At 40.0% G+C, this 23256-nt stretch overlaps 2 protein-coding genes across 2 annotated transcripts in view; both read right to left on the bottom strand.

Annotated features, from left to right (window-relative positions):
* Nucleotides 1–5555: 5555 nt before the first annotated feature.
* On the bottom strand, nt 5556–19089 carry LOC120774123 (protein pecanex). Its single transcript, XM_040103492.1, has 11 exons — nt 18937–19089; nt 18409–18584; nt 16984–17114; nt 15922–16914; nt 12579–15860; nt 11115–12515; nt 10890–11050; nt 10418–10817; nt 10002–10348; nt 7487–9943; nt 5556–7423 (listed from the first exon to the last, which is right to left on the bottom strand). Exons 1-11 carry the CDS (start codon nt 19087–19089, stop codon nt 6368–6370), a joined length of 10557 nt encoding a protein of 3518 aa, XP_039959426.1. The 3' UTR covers nt 5556–6367.
* A 1276-nt stretch (nt 19090–20365) lies between these two features.
* The window catches only part of LOC120774700 (uncharacterized histidine-rich protein DDB_G0274557), a 6078-nt gene continuing 3187 nt past the window's right edge, over nt 20366–23256 (bottom strand). Inside the window, exons 2-3 of the mRNA XM_040104429.1 lie at nt 21079–21146; nt 20366–20663 (exon numbers count right to left, since the gene is read on the bottom strand). Of these exons, the coding sequence (XP_039960363.1) occupies nt 20366–20663; nt 21079–21146 (366 nt within the window). The remainder of the gene's footprint in view (nt 20664–21078; nt 21147–23256) is intronic.

The following is a 23256-nucleotide window of genomic DNA, read 5'->3' as shown; positions in this document are numbered from 1 at the left end:
TCCCACTTCTTTGAAACTGAAAATTCCATTTAAAAATTCAAAATAATTCAACAATTCAACATATACAATATATAAAAAAATAAAAAAAAAAAATTAAAAAAATATATACATATATAAAAAAATTTAAAAAGAATATATATAAAATAAGTTAAAAATATTTTTAAGAATTATAGAAAAAAATTGAAAAAATAATAATAATAATTAATAAAAAATATTAAATATAAAAAATATTAAAAAAATATTAAAAATATTAAAATAAAAAATATTTAAAAATTATAGACAAAATATCTACAAAAATATTTTAAAAATATGTAAAAAATATAAAAGAAAAATTAAAAAAAAGCTATAAAAAATTTCAAAAAACTTATATATGTATGTAAAAAATTAAAAAACAAAAATATATACAAAAAAATTTAAAAAAAATAAAGAAATAACTAAAATATATTTAAAAAAACTTATAGAAAAAAATATTTAAAATTAATTAAAATATCTTAAAAAACATTACAAAATATCTAAAAAAAAGTATAAAAACATAACAAAAGATTTTGAATTAAAAAGAAATTCTTTTAATTAAAAAAAATAAAAAAGAATTTCTGTTTTATAAAAAAATGTTAAAATATATTACATATGTACATATGTACATACATACATATATACAAAAGTGTTCCCAAATTTTTTTTTAACAAAATCTCCTCGTTGAAAACAAAATAATTTCGATAAACAATTTTATATTTTATTGGTTTATAAATTTTATACTTTTATTTTTATAGTTTAAATATTTTAACTATTCGTTTATGATATGCTTATGCTTTTTATTTATTTATTTGTTTATGTTTCTGTTGCTGTGAAGAGAAAAACACTTGTTATGCATTTTGTAATTAATTTCTTTAAAAAAACAGTGGAATTTAATATTTCTTTTAATATACTTAATTTAAACTTTTTTTTTTGGATTTGTTTAATTATATAATTTGTATACAAACAATTAGCGCAATGCCTTCGAAGAGAAAATATTGATTATATATATTTTTTATTTTGTTATTATTTTTGTTTTTTACAAAAGAGGAATTATTTAACAATTTGCGAGTCGCTTTTTGCTTGGCGGTGAAATTTTAAGATTATAAATTTTACAATAAAGAGTGTATTATAGCATAGAGTTTAGTGTAGAGTTAGAGTGGATAGTTGTGGAAATAGGCAAAAACAGCAAGTCACTTTTTAGTCTAAAAAATATTACGTTACAAAATCCTTTTAATTTACTTTGTCGTCACTTTTTTATATTTGTTTTTTTTTTTCTTTTTTTTTTTAAATACAATTTTTTAATAACTAATTTGGTTCAATTGGAATTTTTCTTAACTGAAATTCTAAAATCTGAAATACCAAAAAAAATTTAATTATATTATTCATTTGTAAATTGTACATTTCAGTACTAAAATTTCGTTTCTAAATTGTTATTTTTTTAAATCTCTTCTTTTCGAAATTCTGGTTATAATTCTTATAAACATATTAGTTAGCAGTATAGGATAGGCTATATATTATTGGAAAAATACCAGTTTAATATGTCTATTACATATATACATATGTATATGTATGTATGTAGGTATATGTAAGTATGTAGGTATACATATGTAAGTATGTATGTAATAAAGTACAATAATTTGTGGAATCTCTTTGGGTTTTTGTATTAATTTTAAATTTTAACAATTTTAGCAATATTCGTCTTTGTATGTATGTATGTATGTATATATTTTCCAAGGATATTCAAGTATTGGCAAACATTTGTGTGTATGTAAACGCGTACAAGTACATACATAAATTTATTTATATCAGCATACATATTTATGTATATACATATAATGAATTGTTATGAATAACATATTTATGTAAGTAACTTTTTCAAGGGCATATACAAATTGGTAGTTAATGGGTTAATATTAGGATTAATCTTTCATACAAGTTCTTGCATTACACATACCTAATTTATTTATTTATTATCTCGTAATTACACTAAAAGAAGCGCTGAAACAAAAACTGGCCTAAAAGATATTTTGCGAGTATCAAAAACGTCCTCAGGCATACGTATGTATGTAGTAAGTGAAAAATACAGAAATTGTAAAGGCAAATTATATCTAGAAAGTGGACTGAAATGATTTAGATGTCAGCAAAATTTATTATTAATCAAAATAAGTTGTCCCAAAAAGTGTCCCAAAATTTTTTCTTGTCCTAAATCCAGCAAATATCTTCAGAAAGGTGTTTGAAGTATTTTAGGTGCATGCGAAACCTACTCGCAATCAAAATATGTTGTCCCGAAAAGTGTCCTAAAATTTTTTCTTGTCCCAAAGCGGGCAAATATACTCGGAAAGTTGACTGAAGTATTTTAGATGCAAGAAAAAATTAAAATTGTTGTCCCAAAAAGTGTCCCAAAATTTTTTCTTGTCCTAAATCCAGCAAATATCTTCAGAAAGGTGTTTGAAGTATTTTAGGTGCATGCAAAACCTACTCGCAATCAAAATATGTTGTCCCGAAAAGTGTCCTAAAATTTTTTCTTGTCCCAAAGCGGGCAAATATACTCGGAAAGTGGACTAAAGTATTTTAGATGCAGGAAAAAATCAAAATTGTTGTCCCAAAATTTATGCTTGTCCCAAAACGGACACATATCTTCCGAAAAGTATCTGTAATGTTTTAAGTACAAACAAAACTTACTCGCAATAAAAAGTTGTTGTCCCAAAAATTTTGCTTATCCCAAAACCGAAAAATATTTTCAGAAAAGTGTCTGAAATGTTTTAGACGTAAGCCAAACTTACTCGCAATCAAAATATGTTGTCCCAAAAGTGTCCCAAAATTTTTGCTTGTCTCAAAACGGAAAATTATCTTCAGAAAAGTGTTTGAAATGCTTTAGACGCAAGTAAAACTTACATTCAATTAAAGTATTCAAAAAAGTATGCGCATGCCTGAATACGTTCCTTTTTACAACTTCTGCACACAAATTACATTTCTTATACGTTTTTTTTTTGTATACTCTCTTGTCAGTTACTTGATAATTACAATATTTTCAAAATTTTAGTTTGCTTAATTCAATAGTTAATATTTTTATACAGCATACATATGTAATTTAACAACAAAATTCAACTATTTATTTAATATTACGTAAACTCCTGGGTAATTTGTATTTTGTAACTGCTTTTTGGCCCGCAAAAACAATTTGCAACCATTTGCTTAATCTTTCATCCATTTTTTTTTTAGTATTTCAGCGTTTGCTTGATTTAAATATTTTCTATATTATTTTTCGTTTCTTCTTCTCCTCCGGTAACTCGCTGTAGTTTTGCACGCCTGCTTCATTTATTGTATTCTCCAAATTTGTTTCATTTACGCTTCAATATTTTTATTGTTTTCTTTAATATTAATTTCTGCTTATGTATTACAGTTAAGTGTAGAAAAAATCAGTCTAATATTTTAAGGCAACATGAGAGCTTTTTCCAATATTTTCTGGGGTTTTTCAAGCTTTCTTCCTTCCTATAGCAATCATTAGTTCGTTTTAGTATCCAAATGTCAAATGAATTTTCGCACTCTTTTTATTCTACACGTGAGAAGCGGAGTGCTCTTTTTCATTCTTCTTGAGACAAATATTTTTTTCTATTAATGAAAAGTATTTTTTTCTATTAATGAAAAATATCTTTTTAATTAATGAAATTTTTATCCATTAACAATTATTTTTATTTTTTTATGCTATTTTTTAAAAAGAATTCAGTTCTCAACATTTTGTTTATACATACATACATCTGCTTTTGCTCTTTTGTGAGCAACGAAAACTTACAAGCCCGCAAACTTGTTTATAATTTTTAACAGTTGAAGCTACATTAGTTGCGTATTTTATTTACAATATTTTTTCTATTTTTGTATTTTATTGTATTCAATCATTAAACTTCGAATTAGTTAATTTTTTTACGGTAATTATATTTTTTGTTCATAAATAAAGATAATAGTTTTTAACATACTTATTTAAATAAATTTTCTTGTTTTTATTTTTTTACGAATTTAATTTAATTGTTATTATTTTATTATGTATGTACATGATTTAAATTTTCCTACATTAAATTATTTGTTTATCTCTAAAAAAGTTGTTTCATAGTAAAAATAAAAAGAAATAGAAAAAAAGATATAGAAAAAAAAATAAAAAATATGAAAACAAAATTTAAAAAAAATTTTAAATAAAAAAAATAAATGTATACATACATATGTACATATGTATATTGTAAAAAATAATTCCATAAAAAATATTTAAATATTAGAAAAGTTATTTGTGATACTTTATTGTTTGAGAACTAAAATAAACTAGATGCCCACTTTTAAATACCTTCTACCTGCACCCAAAATATTTGAAAAATGTTACGATCTTCTGCAGAATATATAAAAATATTCAAGAAAAAAAATTTTTTAAATGAATAAAATTTAAAACAAATTATTAGAATTAAGAAAAAAACATAAAAAGAAATTATAAAAATTAAAAAAAATAATTAAATTAAAAAAAGTGTATAAAATTAAAATAAATAAATAAAAATTAAAAACTAACAAAATTAAAAAAGAACTAATAAAATAAAAAAATAATAATAAAATAAAAAAGAAATAATAACAAAATAAAAAAAATAATAATAAAATTAAAAAGTAATAACATTAAAAAAAAACAAATAGAATGAAAAAAAATTAAATAATATGAAAAAATAAGAAAAAAGTTTATTAAATAAAAAAGCAATAAATTCATTGAAATCAAAAAAATTATACACAAATAATAATAATTTAACAAAATTAAACAAAGTTTACGAAAAATTTCAGTAAAATTAAAAAAATCATTTGAATTAAAACAACAAATCAATAAAATTGAAAAAAAAAGAATCACAAAAAAAGTAAAATTAAAAAGAAATAACAACAAATATTATCTAAGTGCAACGATATCATAATTTAAATTATTTAAAAAAGTTATATAATATTCGAAAAAAGTTTACAAAAAAAATTATTAAAATTGAAAAAAAATTATTAAAATTAAAAAAAAAAATATTACAATAAAAAAATTATTGCAATAAAAAAAAATATTTAAATTACAAAAAAAAAACATTTCAATTAACAGAAAAAAATCATTAAAAACAGTAAAAAAAAGTAAAAAAAAGTATTGCAACGATAGGAAATTAAGCTTTGAAAGTTCTTAAATCGTCAGAGCAATTTCAAAAAACAAAATAATTATTAAAATTTGTCTACTTGTATGAGAAAAAAATTTTTCGAACTCTTTAAATTATAAAAATATTTAATTAATATGAAATAATAATCCAATTATTATGAAATTTGTTTTTTTTTAATCAGATGAGAATGTTACAAAACATATGAACAGTTTAGGGTTACGTCTCATATGCAATATAATTCTAAGTAAAAATAAAAAAAAATTATTAATAAAATGTTGTAAATACAAAATATTATAAATAAACATTTTTTATTCCATAAAAAAACTTTTTAATTTACAATTTTTATGTTTTTCACACTAGCTTAAATTAAATTTTGTGTCTTGCTTATAAAACACAAAGAAAATAATATGTGTGTATTTGTGTATATATGAATGTGTATGTGTGTGTGTGAACAATTTTAACGCACCTTAGTTTGGCTTTTGAAAATTGTGTTTTGTTCTTTGCATTTTTGGCGTAGCGGCTAAGGTTAAAACGTGTGTATATATAACGGTATATGCATGCTTTCTATGCAAAAATGTTTGTGTGGCTATGTGTATGCGCTATACTTATTACGTAGGTACAGTAGGAAGATTTGCAATTGCTCTAGGAATGAGTATGTATCTGTTATTATTCTGTATGAAGAATTATTATTAATTTTTTTTAGTTTTCAGTTTTTTGTTTTGCTTGCCTTTAACAAATGCTACACTTATGTATGTACATATGCATGTTTTCTGCTATGCAATATAACATAATTTGCGCCTTCGTATTTATCTTTGTTTTATCATAATTTTCTACAATTATTGATTTCATCTGCTTTTGTTTTGATTCTCTGCTTACGATTACAACAACCTTACATAATTACAAAAAAAACTTAAAATAAACCAAATTAACACTAATTATCAATAATATGTATGTATGTATGCATGTAATTACAGTTATTTACTAAATCCTACAAACGAGTGCTTGTTTCTGTTCTCTCTCAGTTTCTTTTGTTTTTGCCACCGCGGCGGCTATCAGCAGCTGCCGCCGTTTTGGCCATTAAATTCAACAACTTTTTAATTTTCATTCACCCTCCGCCAGGGTGAACCCCTCGGCTCAACGGCTCAACAATTAAAAATGTACCGTATTAACGTTAGATTGGCGTGCGGAATGCTCAGCAGCTGCTAAACGTCGCTGCATTCTGGCAGTGTTTGCTGCTCTAACTGCGCCACGCAGGCCGCCGTTTGTGCTTCCGGCGCTACCTCTCTTTTGCACTCCCGCTCCCCGTCCACATCATCCTTGCTGGCTGAGGCATCACTCGGCGTAACTGCCGATCTTTCCTCGGCATCATACGCCACCAAGACAGTGCCAGTTGCGAGCGACTGCGGCGCCTTCGTCTCTTGCTGCTCACTCGTCGCGGGTTCTGGACTCAACTCTTCCGCGCGTTCTTCACGTTTCGCCTGCTCTGCCTGCTTTAGCTCGGCATCTTTGTGCTCCGACATCATCTTCCACATATTGAAGAATTGTTCGCGTCGTTGCATTTCGTAGTTGAGCAGCTCAGCCTCATCCTCGGAGCTGCTGCTGCTCACTGCGCGCATCTGCACGTTGCCGCTGGTAATTGCGCCTGTCAACACTATCGCCGTCGTACCACTTACGCTCGCCCGTTCGCCGGCAGCATCTGATGGCGCGTGGTCTTCGACTTTTGCGTCGTCGTACGTGTAAGTATCTACATCGGCGCCGGCGCCACTTAGTACGCTGCTGTCCATCAAATGTGAGGTAGGTGACTCGAGACTGCTGCCCAGTATTGGTGTTAGTCCTTCGCCGCGTAGACGTTCGCGTTGCTGCAGCTGTAGCTCGTCCAATTCGTGGAGCTCGTGTTGCACGGAGCTTCGTCGCGCATTAACGGCGCGCATGGCGACTAAGACTCCTGCCGCTGCAGTGGCCATTTCCTCTTCTTCACTGAGTCCATCATCACCATCACGTATCGCATCGTATTCACGTATGCCGAATTCGCCGACAGGTACATAATAACCATTCATAGCCACCAGGTAGACCACGCGGCTGAAGGGCGAACGGAACAGTGGGTCGCGGTGTCCGGGCATCCAGAAGTGCACCACGTAGCCGACCATGCCGATGCAGGGCAGCCAATCCTTCCAGGCGGAACGACCGCCTTTGGCGCGCATTTCCTCGCTGGGCCAGAACATATTAAAGCGACGTCCGACATCGATGCGATCGAAAATCTGCAACAGACGTAAAAATCTATGTTAAGTCAATACTTTACAATTTCATCACATGTACTTTACCTCAAAATCATCGATAATGACGACTTTCTTGTACAGTCCGATGCGCGGCACGTGCCCCGCTGCTGCTAAGGACGCCACCATATCAGCGCTGCTCGACTTTCCGCCCATCTCAGGCACGCCGCTGCGTTCGTTCGCTGCCAGTGCTGCCGCCGCCGTCAAACTGATCGGACCTTTCGACTTACGCGGATAGTCGCCAGGCGTCGTTATAATGCTGCCAATGCCGATACTGCCCGATGAACTAGACATCTTGGTGTAGCGCGGACTGCTGCTGTTCGGCTGTAGCTCACCACCACCGCCAGCATGGGGCTCCAACTGACGCGCCGATTCAGCAGATTTTGCAGTTGTCGTTGCCGCATTGCTGCCGGTGTCTGCGGCATTCGCGCTGCCGCTGGTGCTGGCAATGGGTAGCGTTACACGTCGTTCGCGCTCGACACGTGACAGCGAATGCGATACGCGTATGCCGACACCGCGTAATTGCTCTCGTTCACGTTCACGCTCGTGTTCTTGTTCGCGTTCCCGATTTAATAAACCGGCGAGCAGCGCAGGCTTTGCCGTTACCACAGGACAACGCCATAACGGTGTTACCACCGCGCCATCACTACCAAATTGCGTGCCCAGTGTGCCACCAATACTGGTCGGTACGGTGACACCATGCACTGGCCGACATCCGAACATATTGCCCACCGTCAGCGTGTTGTACAGCGGCGCCGAGATGTAGATGGGCGCAATGTCAGCGGCTGACTCACCACTACCCGCGGTGGCGCTACCCATACCGCCAGTAACGCCTAGGCCGAGGTTGGAGGTCTCCATCGCCGAGCCCGAGCTGCAGCCTTGACGACAGCGCTCACGTATGCGATGCCACCAGTCTAAAACGTTCGATTTGATCGACTCCAGCGTAATGGCGCCACCGATCACCCTACAGAGTTGCTCATTAGTGTCCGAGTAGGAAGTGGTGAGCGGCGACACGTATATAGGGTAACCAATTGGTTGATCACAGCTGGAATTGATGATGTTGCGCAACGCCTGTTTGGCATTTTGTATGCTGCCGCGCTCGGGATTGCGATTGCGCAAATAGATGAGCTCCTGCTGCTGCCCCGCCCATAGACCGCGCACGCATTCGCGATTAAGCTTGATGACACGGAAGCTGAGGAAACGCTTCGTCAGCCTGATTATGCGGTACTCGTCCGAACCGTCCTCCATTACATGACGCAAGGCAAGCAGGTTGGGCGCGCCTCTCAGCACAGCACTGCGCCAAACTGGATCGGCTTCGTGTGATATAACCAAATCATTGGCACACGTATCAATCGCCTCGTACAGCGCCTCCGGATAGTGAAACTCATCTGGATTTGAGATGTGATCTTGTTGCAGCTTCAGCGCCATCTTTACAGCCGGCGCTACTACAGCATGCAGCAACTCCATGTCGGCAAAGACCCACTCATCGCGCGGTGATTGTATGCGAAAATCGCCCTTAAACAACTGGTGCAAACCGTGCAAAAAGAATTCAACACCGGTCAGCGAGCTGTGCGAAGCGTTCGCTAACGAGCGTCGTGCCAACAGCCCCAGTGCCAGACAGAGCGAAACTATCGGGGAATCCTTTGTCACGCTGGGCACTTTTAATTTCAACAATGGTCGTTCGCAATTGGTCTCCTCTGAGGCTGCGCGCTCGGTACCGCCATTAGGTGCGCTCGTAGCGTTTGCACTGGCCGTTGGCGATGCCTCTTTACGCAGTGCTTTTAACGCCGCGGCACCAGCACCCACTGACTTACCGCGCATTTGCTGCCCCAGTGTGGGCATTTTAGCTGCCGCCGAGATGCTTGCACCCACTGTCGCCGCGCTATTCGCAAAACCATTATCGAGTGGCGCGTGCGCGGCTCCCACGGATATGTAACAGCCGCCCACGCCACTCAGACCCGGCGCCGACTCGGACGTCTGACGCGAAATGTTAGCAAATGAAGGCGAAATCGCGATATGCTCCGAAGAATTCGTTGTGGTACTGCCGCTCATTGTTGCGCTCTTCTGCGGACGCGTGCGTAGCTGTTGTTGTGACTGTGATTTGCTGGTGGTAGTTGTGGCGGTTGTGGACAGGTTTGGCGTGCTCTTCGAGTCGTTATACGCACCGCCGTTGTTATTTGTGGTGGGTGTGTGTGGCGGCAGCGGTGGTGCGGGTGCCGCATTTGTTGCATTGCTGCCGTTAGTATTCGCAGTGGACGTTGTGGGATTCTGACTCTCTTTTCGCTTATCATAGCAATAGTTGATCCAGCTTAGGTAAACATAACAGAAGCTAGAGCGCGTGATGCCAACAGCGCGAAAGTCGAAATCTTCATCGAGATTGTAGTTGAAAATTGGATCGAGATCCACAAACTGCCGACTGAGCGTATGTTGGAGCGCTTCCTGTATGGGTGCCGAGGCAAGCCATTGCTCCAGCTTGGGATTCTTGATCACGTAATAAATGATGCTCTGCAAAAATCTCATATTAATGCATGTTGTTGTTGTACATAGAGCGAAAATGACTTACCTTAATGTAATAGGTGATGAGCACCTTGCGATACTCGAAGACCTGCAGCGTGGCGCTCGCCAAGTTATCCGATATCGAGTAACCTTCGAGCACGTATTGCGCCGCGACCACTTGCCAGGCGAGCCAGCGTGTCGAGAACATGGCGTTCACGCTCAGCATGCGCGGCAAATGGCCCGGGTCGCAGCAGCAGCAGCCGTCGTTATCTTCCACATCCTCGGTTATGGCCTCCACTTCGCGTTGCTGGCAGTAAGTGCCACGAAATTCCAAGCCGCGCATCTGAAAGGTACACAGTCCGTTACCCAGCTCAATGATGTGCACCAGGCAGTTGAGGTAGTCTGAGGCGAGCACTAATTGAGCGGATATTAAGACAATCAGAACGGTGACAAAGCAGTAAAGCAAAAACATAAACAACTTACCAAAACAATCGCCTTGATTGACATTGCCCCAGCGACCCATTAGCAGGTCGCCGCACAAAGAGTGTTGCAGTGAGCGCGTTAAATGCTCATAGAAAATGCTGTTCAAATTGTTATCGTCCGCGCCCAGATTGCGCTCCAGCTGCGAACTCAAACGCGTATTGGAATGATCGATGCGACGCGTGTTGTAGTCGCGCTCCCAGAACTTAATGGGGCGCACGTAGGAGGTGAGGAAAATGGCGCTGCCAAGGAAGGGATTCAGCGGTGTGGAGAGTATAGCTGAGACGCCGGCCTGCAGGAAGAGCATTGCCGAGTGCGGCACGCTAAATGGTTGAGCGAATGCGTGGAACGCCGAACCCCACGTGATTTGCCACGGCGCGATGTAGGTAACAATGAATTGTAGCTACGCGGAGAGGGTGAAAAAAAGAGTTCTTTTTAGTTAAGATATTACACGGCAGCGCATGGGGGGACTTACCTTAAGTAGAAAATCACAGCACTTGCGGAAGGCCAAAGACATGAAGAAATAGTCGATGAGGAACGTCTCACTTGCGAAGGCGAAGTCGTAGCGGAAGCACAAAACGGTGAACATCACAATCAGATACTGATTTGTCGGATCCGAATACGCGTTGCGAATCACTAATGAAAACAACCAAGTTAAATAAGTTATTTCTCTTTAAAATCACCGTCTGTCAGCACTCACGTTTCAGCGCGCACACCGCCACAATCAGCGTGCCCCAGGCAATGCCGAACTTGTTGGCAATTATCTGAGCGTCCGCGGTTACAGACGAAATGACCAGCAGCGGAAACATCACGTTCCGCTCCAGCATGCACAGATAAATGTAGACCTTCTCGAACCACATCACCTTTGGCGCGTGCGCCACTTCGAACTGTCCGTATTCCTTCTGGCGCAGCAGCGGTCGCGCAAAGCAGAGCCAAGGCATGTGCTTGCGCATCTGCGGTATGATGTAGTGCAGTAACAGACCCAAGCCGCCCGTGAAAGCGTAGAGCACGATGTTCAGATCAGGCTGCAAAACGGTGAAGACGGTGCTGCAGTGCAGACCGAAGACAACCACCGCCAGCAGCGTGGTCACTACAAGATCATTCTTAAGCCGCATATTCACTGTAGCCTGCAGCTTCTTAGGCAGCGGATCGGGCGAGTCATTGTCGTTGTCTACATTCGCGCTGCCGGCGTTCGTCGGCATGGCGGTGGGCTCGACGTCAGCGCAGACGCCACCCGCAGTCAGCGTGGACATGTCGCCGGGGTTGGTGGTCGACGAGCTGGACATTTTGTCTTCCTCATCGGCGGCTTGTTGTTGCGCTTCAGCATCTACTTCCGCTTCAACCGACTTCGATCTTACGGCGTCCCCAGGTGTTATAGATGTCGGTTGTGCAGTTTCCTTCGTGCCAACACCCACGTTAGACGCATTTGTTGGGGTCGTAACAGTCGCGCTCGCGGCATCGACTATTTCGTTTTCAAGCAATTGGGTGGCGTTCTCTCCAACTGGCGCCGCGTCGTGCACGCTTTCAGCGCCTGTCATCAGCGCGCCGCTACCGTTCACCACCGACACGAAGGAGTTTGCCGTGGTCATGCCCTTTCTGTTGCTTGACTGGGTTTTAGCAAGCGTTTGACTGCTACTCGCCAATGACGAAGCCTTTGACTTGCTGCTCTTACCCTCAATTTCGATGTTTATATGTTCGAGTGTGGCGCGTTCGCGAATCTCTGCCGTGAGCTTTTCATCCAGTGCAGACATTTCGATCTGTTCATGTGCGCGAGTGCTGGTGCTTTTCGTGCGTCCTTTCAATGTTGTATTTGTGGTGAGTTTCTGGCTACTCGCCGCGCTGCCGTCGATGGTAGCGGCACTCAGCTCGTCCTCATCATCATCGTCGTGGTAAGTGCTGACAATGCAGTTCTTGATGAGCGCCCACAAATGGCTGAAGTCGCTGGCGGAGCGCGACAGGTGGTAGCCGAGCGGCACGAGTATGGCGCAGAAGAGCGAGAACACTATGAATTGTGTACCGCGTTCTTCAGCGAATGCGCTGTAGAGTGGACCGTAGAGTAGCATAACACCGAGTATAGAGCGCAGCACGCAGAGAAAAGAGCCTGTTGCGGACGATTAAGGAAGTAGAAAAAGAATAAAAGAGAAAAAATATGATAATAACTTACCCAATAGACTACCCGCCGCATTGCCGCCGAAGACATGCATATCTATTTGCTCCAGCAGATACATGAGAAAGGTGTTGATCTGCGGAAAGAGCCCTAACGAGAAGATTATCGGGAAGCACAATAGGAACACGTACATCACTTGCAGTACTGTCGCGGTCAGCGCAAGCGGTGAATAGCGTACGCCAAAGAAGCTAAGCACTGCCGGCGCCACTGCCTGTTGTTCATACTCTCGTTTCAGGCGCTCGCAAAGCAAGAGTATACCGCTGCATATGCAGAAGTATATAGCACGCGAGTAAGCCACGGTCTTATTGAAGCCGTGTATGGGTGAGGCCGCATCCGGCTGTACGCTCTTTACCAGCGAGTACTGTGCGCTCGCTATAACGGCGCAAAATAGGAACGCGAACAGGTCTTTGTAGTAGGCGAGCTGCAGTATCGTAGCGCCGAGATAGGCAACCATCGCGGAAAGCAATACTGACAACATTATGTGCAGCCAATGTAGGTCGCGATCGAATAGCGCTAAGAGCTCTAAGCGGTCCATGGAGATCTTGAATTCATGCTCATAGCCACAGCATTTGAAACGGTACTTGTAGTAGCTTTTTGGTGCAATCGGTTTTTCAGCTGACAAGGGGAAGGATGGACGAAAGTAACTCTCTATGGGACGGCCATTCAGTAACCGGGTGCCAGTGCCAGTGTTATTGCTACCACTACCAGAGCGCGTCTGTGAGGAGCGCTGCTGACCCTCATCGTTGAGCACATTTATAAGTCCCTGTATTGAGAGTCCAGCTCCGTTGTATACTGTGCGCGCGTTCAACGACGAGGAGGCCACCACAACGCCGAGCGGTGGATGTAGGTTGCGTATAGGTGCTGTTGTAGCGCCCGACTGACTACTCAATTGCGCTGATTGCAGTTCATGCGCATGCGAGAAATCACCTATGGAGGAGTTGCCTGGCTCGGAAATTTGTTTAGAGTTGCGCCGCGCTTTGTCGCGGTAGTACATGCGCTCCGTCAGCCAGAGGCTATCCGTCGAAGTGGCTGGGTAGGTGTTAAGCGCCTGGATGGCGTCTTGGTAGAATTGAAAATGCGCGCTGGACATATTGGCGGTCGCAGTTGAGCAGCCACCGGCACCGGTTCCGACGACGTTGCTTGACGTACCTGTTGCCGCGCTGCTTGCTGTAGCGTAACCCTGTTGTGTGGCTTCGGGACGCCCATGTTCAGTCATCAACCAAAGCATTTTATGTATGTCTGCGGAAAACGAATCGGCGCTAATGCTGCGCGATGATGTGGAAGACGAAGTGCGCGAAGCAGCTTTCGATGTAATGCTATGCTGCGCGTTGTATGGCACCAGCGACATCTCATTATTTGTACTGGTCGCACCGCTGCTGCCGCCGCGTCGTTTGTGCAGCTGTGAGCCGCCGCCGCCGCTGCTGCTTACAGTCTCATTTACTTCCCGGTATTTGACGACCTTTGGAATGGCGCCTAGGTTCTTGCTGCCACTCGCGCTTGCGCTTGTTGACTGTTTTTTCCCACATTCCAAGCCCTCCTCTATATCTTTGTTTACTTTCTGCGGTTCCACCTTTGCTTTGGGAGCCGCGACGTTAACAGCCGCCTCCATGCCCGCCAGCAACATGTCTTTTGAACTGGCGCTAACCTGCTCGCAATCACTAGAGGGGCAGCCGGAGTCACCCTCGCCGCGTGCAGCATGTTGTGGGCGCATTTCATAGGCGTGTTGGGGTGCGCCAACGTTGACGTGGTGTCCGGCTAAATTTTTGTGCTTCTGCAAAGCCGATATTTCCTTGTACATGTCCTGCTCCGCGGCTTTATTTTTACTGATGCTGTGCTGCCAGGATTTTCCGCTGAGCAGTGGCGAGCGCGAGCCGTTGTTGTCCGTCTCCGAATCGGTGGAATGTAGACGTTGACGTAATGTTTGCGAAGTCGAAGGCTGTTCGTCATCCAGCGCAGGCGCAACTGCGGCATGCACTGTAGGCGAGCGTAATGACTGGCGTTGCCTTGCCGCGAGCTCATCAACTTCGTCCTCACTATCAGCTGAATATACATGCGCCTTACGATTATTTTCCGCAGCCGAACGTTTCAAATCCTGCTGTATCTGCTCTAGTCCGTTGAGTATGTGGTCAAAATCATCCGTGAAATCTGTCTTTGGCTGATTGACTGTGGCCGCCTGACATACGACGGATTTCAGTTCAGTGTTGCCCAAACCATGCTCCAAGTCGTCATCAAAGTCTTTGAACTCGTCGTCTTCGTCGTTGTCCACCTCGTCGCCCAGTATATCACCCACATCCGATTCGGCGCTGTGGTGGAGACAGCCCAACGCTTTGCGTCTATGACGCATCGGTACATCATCTACTTCATCATCGACATTATCAACTTCTTCGTCATCCAGATCATCCAGCTCAATGTCATTTTCCTCATTGCCTTCCTCTATGCCTTCTACATCTTCGTCCTCATCTTCATCGCCACAATCATCAGCTTCCATATCATTCAATTCCAATGCGCAATCGCTACGTTGCGTTGCTACATCTAACGACGAGGCGCGCTCATCCGACTGTTCGACAATGGGCGATACGGGCTCAATCAGCGCGGTGGTCGAGCCGCTTGTTCCGAAATTTAAGCTGCTACTGCCGCCACTACTGCTACTCGCGCCACCAAAGCTGCCGCCGAACTTCGGACACAAGTTTAGGTGCGGATTGCGTACTAGACATTTGCTGGGCGGTGGCAGCAGTGCAGATTGCGGATTTTTTATCATTTGTTGGCCATTTATCGCCTCAACGCTGTTGGGGTGAGGACTGAGGTTCGAGACTGAGGGACGCGGACAGGAGATCTCTAGCGCGGCACTCTTAATGCGGCGTACAGTCGGCTGCTGGCCGGACGCCAACGCAGCAGCGGCGGCCAAAGCGCTTGAGTGCGCATGATTCGGAGCGCCTACACCACTAGCGCCGCCTTTATATAGTGCGGTGGCATTGGAATGACGGCGTCTTTTCATGCCGCTGCCACTGTTACCCGCACTCGATTTCGCATTACCTACGGGCAGTTGCAGCGCGGACATGGTGCTGCTGGAGTCTTTGCGTATGTTGACGACGCCATGGTGGTGGTGATGATGTGGCGTGCGGTAGAATTGCTGTTGATATTGCGCGTAATGTGTGTTAAACGGCTGCTGCTGCTGCAATAGAAACCCAGGACAATTCGACTTGCGGCCATCCAATTGTTCGATGCCAAAATCCGATTTCGTGTAGCTGTCATCGTCGATGTAGACATCGGAGGATGAACCTTTGGTATGTAAAAGAATATTGTATAAACGTACACTAAACAGTCACAACTGCATACTAACCTAGTATCCACGGCTGCAGAACTCGCGCGCGGGTTTCCACATGCCCCGACATGCCGCTTGCGCTGCCGCCTAAACCATCCATCTCCATATCATCGCCATCCAAGATGTCACCGCTTAACGCCGCCAACGCGCTGCTGCTACTGGCGCCGCTGGACACATGGTGCGGCTGATGCTCGTGGTGAATGGGCAGGAAGAGATTTCGATTTTGTTGTTTCATGCGCTCTTCGTGCGTTTCGGAGCTGCGATGTCGCTGCAAGCGCGTGCCCTTAGCAGACGACAGCGCAGGGGCCGCGTTCAGTGCAACACTACCTGTTGCGCCGCTGGAGCCAGAGGAACTCGACATATTCGTTGTTGCCGTTGGCGTTGCGTTAGCACTTGTGAGCGCCAGCGTGGTCGTGGCGTTAGTCGTTGTGGCAGTTCGTTGTGTGGCAGCGCCTAATGCAATTGTGCCCAGCGCATTGTGCGTCGTTTTCGATGCCGAGACAGATTTGCCCGCCACAGCGGCATTGACGTCTTGCGGATGCAAAAAGTTGTCATTACAACGCGCAGTGGCGCTCGTCGCAATTGTATCAGATTGATTGCGTATCAGTTTGTTGGCCAAACACGATTCGGCGGCAGCGTCTAAGCTGCCTTGACGTTCTAGACGACGTCGTTGATGACGTCGTTTGAATTCTTCAGATGATTTACGTAGTAGGTGTGGCATGTGGCGTGCGGTGGCATTGGTGGCTGGGCTATTGCTGGCGCCGGGCTTTAAAATGCTGCTGTGGTGTGCCGTTATGCCGGCGTTGCTCATATGTTCACTTTCGTGCTCCGGATAGACGCTGAGTGCGCCAGTGATGGGCGCATTTGTCGAACGTATGGATTTTGTGACACTAACGGAACCGGCAAGTGACTGTTGATCTTGTTGGCTATTGCCAGAGACTAGCGAAGGGGGATAGAACAGCATTTCGATGGATTCCGAACTGTTCTTGCGATGTACGTCCACCTTGAGGTCTGCACCAATATTTATAGAGAAATTTCATATAATTTTTTGATTTGTTTTATAAATTTCACCAAACTCACCAATTATGCTATTTACATTTTCCATGGACATCATGCTGTTCTCCTCGCTTGCTTCATTTATCGCCTGCTCCACGGAATTGTGTGAACCATCGTTGCGCATCACCTTCATTTCGATGCCCGTCTCATTTTCGCTACAAGTAAGTGCAAATATATAACTGTATAAACAATAGCCTATACCAGATAACGAAGTACAAAAGGTAGCAGTTAGTTGCCAAATAAGGCAGGTGCTGCTTAACGCGTCGCTTTTTGTTTATAAACAAACACAGCACACATAAGCGCGCGTATGCACACTATTGTTAGGGGGCGCACACCCACTCGCAATGCACCGCGAAGTTCATAATCCTTTCTCAATGCCTTCGACCAACTAGCAACGCCACTCGTTTATAAACAAATATTCCTGCAATCGCGCATACATACATACATGCTTGAGAAAGCATTTATAACAATGCACGTGGCCTTGTTGCCTTATTTCAACTTTCTACCCATCAAACTACTATCAGCTGCTGCATACCTATACATACTCATGCTTGACACCTGAAGGGAGGCGATTCTTTGCATTTGACAAATTCTAATATGGCAAAGCTTGAATTTTCCCGACGCCAAGGTCACTAGATGTCATAATTTGTTTAATCATTAATAATTATCTCAAATATTATTTATTTTTAACCACTTTAAGCGCAAAATGTATGAAACTTAAATCAAAAGTCTAAGACGGTGATTTATAGTCGAAACATTTATTCTTTAGTTATGGTTTCTTTGTTTGCTTTACATACTCGAGAGCTTTGACCTGCAATTTAGCAATATCATTCAAGCTCAATTTTTTTCACAAACAACAGTTGTACAACAACAAAATTATTAAACAAATACGAATTATTATATACATTGTGAGTCATTTCAAACCAAATGAATACTAAAGACACGATCGACACTTATCGTCACTTTTATTGTTGTTGTTATCAGTAATGTGAACGTTGTATGAATAACTTGAGACGCTTAATTGTTTTCAATTAAAAGGGTCTTTGGTGTGAGGTATTTTTAAGCTTTTCAATATTGATATGGTGATTTTTAGTAATATATAGCATTTGTTGGGAAATTATTCACCGGCTGCAATGCACTTTAGTATGTAAGAATATAGCACACCACAAATCATTGACGCCAACTTTACATGGTATTGAGTTATTTTTCGCTCTATCAGCATTCACCATTTTTATTTAAAATAATGCGTGCTTTTATTTTATATTCTTTTCATCGCTTATTTCGATGCAGTGAGTTTTTTCACTGCATTCAAAATAATTTTAAACACATTTTTGCACAAAACTACACACTCTCATTTTCAATTTTTACACACTTTTGTTTATCAGAACGACAGCGACGATTGCCTTTATATTTACTTTCACTACACTACATGCTTGCGATTACACTCACCGTGTTTCCATTTCCTTGGTGATTTTGAAGAATGGATTTTTGAGATTCGCCTCCGACATGGTTTGTGCTCGGTCGTAGAGCCGATGCAATGCCATATTGGCTAGTTTCACCAGCAATATTGTGAAACTTGTGAGTATGCAGTAAATAAACCATGTTAGCCAAGTACTTGGGAAATACTGCAACAAATCAAATCAAATAAGTCTGAGTTTATAAACAATGACATTGGTGGGCACGACAACAGCGGTGCTAGCGTCTGAGGAAGGCGTGATGGCGCGCCACTTTAAAATCAGTGTTGTTTTATTTGGCACTGGTGCGTAAAATACTTTGCTTTGGCATGCAAATAGCGAACAGCCGCTGCGATTTATTAAATCGCTTTTTTCGCAGTTTTTGATTTGTTTTGATTAGCATTGATGTTTCGCATTTTGTGAGTGACGCACAATGCTGCCTTGACGCCGTTTTGCCAACCATCCAATTGCTGCGTCGGCGCCCGTTCTCAATGCCAAACATAGTTGCATTCGAAATACATACCAGATAAGCGACAAACGGTGAACACAGCAGGTACAACCAGAGATACAGGTGTACCACATTACAGAAGACGCCCTGATGTGGATCGTAGAACCAGCCACCGGTCAGTGAGGCCCACACGCCCTGGCGCAATATCTCCAAGGTTTGTGAACCCATGGCAAACTAACAGTCATCTCCTATACAGCCTGCCAAAGTCCAGTGGCAAAGATGTCGTCTGTGAGCTTGCTGCCAAATGAAATGCACATGTACATGCGTATGTGTATATTGGCAGGCAGTAGGTATGAATGGCGCGAGTTAATGCGCTATGTAAATGTACGTATGTTACAGGTTTGCAATGGATGAGCTGTTCGTGTGTAGGGGGCGGAACGGGATGTGATTTGGCGTGTTGCAACCGACCACAACCACGATGATGGGTGTTGAAGACGACGTCTCTAAAAGCAACGAAGACACCGTTTGCGATTCCCTTGAAGTTTCACGGTCAAAATTATACGAGTTAAACGTTCAGTCGTTAAATACTTTGTATGTTGCTGAAATGTACAAACAGGAAGCGTATGTGGTTTTTCACAAGCGCAACTTGACAATCTGCCGCTGCTGACGTTGTTTGTAGTCGCCGCAGAGCAATAATATATGTAAAGTTATTTGTACACCACTGCTTTTACAGAACTCGATTGTGTGAGTTGCTTCTTTAACGACTTTAATTTACACAATTTTCACTTCAACGCATGGACAATTTTTTAATCTATACTTTTATTATGGCCTTAATTTGCTTTGCCTTTTGCTATTCGCTACGAGTATTTTATACTTATTTTACTTTTTTTACGGATGCAGCTCCTTCAAGGTTTCAGTTTAATTTTTTCTCTGCTTGCACTTTGTTCCATATTTTTGCTTAATTCGAGACGCTAGCAAATGATATCGATGCTTAACTGATTGATTGGGCAGTTAATTGTAGTACCCAATTGCAAATTTTAGATTTTTTCGCGTGAAAATTTTCCTTTATTTTTTTCGCGTTGAATTTCTCTGAAAAATGAAACGTCAAAAACAGTCCCTACCATGCTGCTTCTTATTCCCCAGCACAGCTCACAATGGATTAGTCGGTTGCTTCTTCTTGGCAAAGACGAAGACACAATAGTGGAACTTATGTCTACAAGTGGTCATAAAATATGGCAAGACATTTTTGTATTGGTTTATTTACCAAAGTTTCTTTATTAAAAAACTTTGTTTTCAATATAATCAACTGAAACGTATTTATTTAACAGACAAACAAAATTAATTTTATTCAAATTTATACACAAGTTCTAAATTTTATGTTGACCGCATCCCACCACATACCTCCCGTAACCCCTTGCAAGTAATTTCGTAAATTTTAAATTTAATAGTTTCTAATTAATTTTAAACATTTTGCATGGCTTTAATGGATCGACATGGACTTTGCTCAGCTCTCATGACTCTCCTCCTTGTGCTCGTACTGATGGTGATGGTGTATATGTTCCTCTTCCTCCTCGAAAATCGGATGCACATGTTCGTGCTTCTCCGTGTGATGATGCTGATGCTCGTGAGAGATGTGCTCTTTGTGTATAATCGGATGATGCTCTTCGTGTATGACCTTTTCCTCTTTAATGACAATCGGTTTGTGATGATGATGTATATGCTTTATAATGGTATGTGTGTGTTCTTCGATCTTCTTGTGGACCGGTACATGTATAACGACCTTTTTCTTCTTCTGATGACCGCTGTAAAGTAAAAGTGCGAAAAAGAGAAAGGGGATGAGTGTTAATGAAAAAGGTGAAGAGGTGAAAGAGCGCCTCCAGACACTCAAGTTGCCCTGGGATTGTAAAATGATACGAACTGTTAATATCAATCTGCCTTAAAAGGAAGATGCGAATTCAATAGTTGAGGAAACTACACAAAGTTCGACCAAACGCTTGCATATCTTTTAGATTTTCGACAAGACCAATAGCCGAGTATTCCGAGGTGATTCCTGACCGTTCCCTCGACAGTCGGGTATACGTAACCGAAACGAACCCGAATTTGTATACGGCCAGGGACTGTCAACTCGGCAGCAAACCTCCAAATTTTTTCAGGCATGCTTTTTGCCGCCAAAATAACAACATATACTACCAGCAAGCTCCGCGCCTAAACACTTACTTGGCATCCGCGCTTTGGGTGCACACCAACAACAGCAACACGCCCACAATGATGGTCACTTTGAAGAGCTAGCGGGATTACAAACAAAAACGAAATTTGTAAAGAACTTAGCCCAGCAAAAAAGCAAAAAAGTTAGTTTTCGCCTCACCCCGCGTGTTCGTTGCATATTCGAGCTAATTCGAGCCGTTTCTAAATTTGTAACACTTTCGCGAGCAGTCAGATCACCAGTTGCGATTTTCACTGGAAGCGCCGTTATGCACACTTCGCTTTGAGGCTACGAAATGAGTGTTGGCCCAGTTGGCTAAAGACTTTTATAACATACAAGCAGCAATGCGGATAACGGTAGAGTTTAGCTGCACATTCGTTTGCAGTAAGCAGCGCAGGGCGAGTGGGGCGGGCTGTTAAAGTGGAACGCCACAAAACATGGAATTCGGGCGATATTCGCTTCCTTGGCTGGCATGCTATTCGCGTGTGTAGATGTGTAGGTGTGAGTCGTGTGTGAGTTGTGTGTGTGTGCCTTGGCGCTAGCAGTAACAGCTGCAACGTAATCGCCGCGGCGCATGCGCAACGGAGTGCAACAAAGACGCCGATAAGGCTATTATTACATAGAAGTTGTGTGTGTGTGTGTATATGAGTGCGTGCTGACGCTGGTGGGTGTATTTTGAGCTTATCATTTTTTGCAATAATAAAATATATATTTTTAAGTTTCCTTTGCACACACGTTCGTTGTTAAGCATTTCTGCTGCGTTTTATTGAATTTTATTGTTTGTGTTGTTGCTGTTATTGTTTTTGCTAAGCGGAAGCCTATCTGAAAGTCAGTCAGCGGAAATACTTTTTACAGAGTAATTTAATTAAATTGTAAATGGAAAAATATTTTCACGCACATATGTATGTTAGAGTGTGTGTGTGTTTAATGTGCTCATACATGCACTCAGCTGATTGAATGATTTCAGAGACATGCCAATTGTAAGTGAGTGTGCTATTATTTAATTGGCTGAAAATTATGCTGAAATTAAAAGTGTTTAAATATTTTGTTGGCAATTTTGTTGCGGAAAAAGCGAAAAATATACAGGCGAAAAGAAAAAAATTTAAAAAATGTAAAAAAGAAAATATAAAAAAAATAAAAAATTTGAAAAATAATATAAAAGAAAAAAAATAAATAAAAATTAGAAAAAAAAAATTAATTAAAATTTAAACATTAAAAAAATGTTGAAAAGTAATGAATTAAAAATAATATAAAACCAAAAAATTTAAAATAATTAAAAAAAATTAAAATTTAACTACATATAAAAAAAATGTCAAAAAATAGTTAAAAATAATATAAAAGTAAAACAAAAAAGTACAAAAAAATTTTATTTTCAGTTAAAGTTTGATTATTTTTAGAAATTAGGAAAAAAAAATAGGGAACATTTTTTGGCTGCTTATGAATTTTATATCTCAATGAAAAAAAATTAAAAATTTCACAAAATAAATAATTAAAAATAATATTACCCAAAAAAAAAAATAAAATAATAATAAAAAAATGAACACTTCATATTATATTTTATCGATTCGGTTTGTGCGCGAAATTTAAATGAACCAGCTCTAGCCAAGTATGAACAAATGGTACCGCATGTAAGTATGTACATATGTATATACATACATATGTACTTATGTATGTATGTATGTAAGTACGTATATAAATTTAAAAATAGAAAAATTAAAATAAGTAATGTATTATAAACAAATTAATTATATTTACATTAAAATAAAAATTAATATAAATTATTATTTCTTTTCAAAAGAAAAACTAAAGCATTTTTAGTTAAATTATATAGTTAAATTTTGCAATGCAAGATTAATTCTGTAATTTTTTTAATTTAGTTAAACCTAATTAAATAATTAAAATAAATTAAATTATAATAATTAAATAAAACAATAAAGTAAAAATTAATTTGTAAAAAAACAAAGTTCTGTTCACCTTAATAAAAATTTAATTTATATTAACTTAGTTAAATTGGTCAAATTTTTTTAACTACACTAATTAAATAATAAACTTATACATATGTACTTATATATCAAATTAATAAAAACTTAAGAAATATATTTTTTTTAAATTAGTATATAAATAAAAAATAAAGCATTTTTAGTTAAATGTTATTATTAGTTTTTAAATTAATTAGTTAGTAATTTTGGAAT

Source organism: Bactrocera tryoni, chromosome 4 (assembly GCF_016617805.1).
Source record: "Bactrocera tryoni isolate S06 chromosome 4, CSIRO_BtryS06_freeze2, whole genome shotgun sequence".
Lineage (NCBI taxonomy): Eukaryota > Metazoa > Arthropoda > Insecta > Diptera > Tephritidae > Bactrocera > Bactrocera tryoni.
Note: the sequence above shows the minus strand (reverse complement) of the source record. Positions and strands in the feature narration are given on the sequence as shown.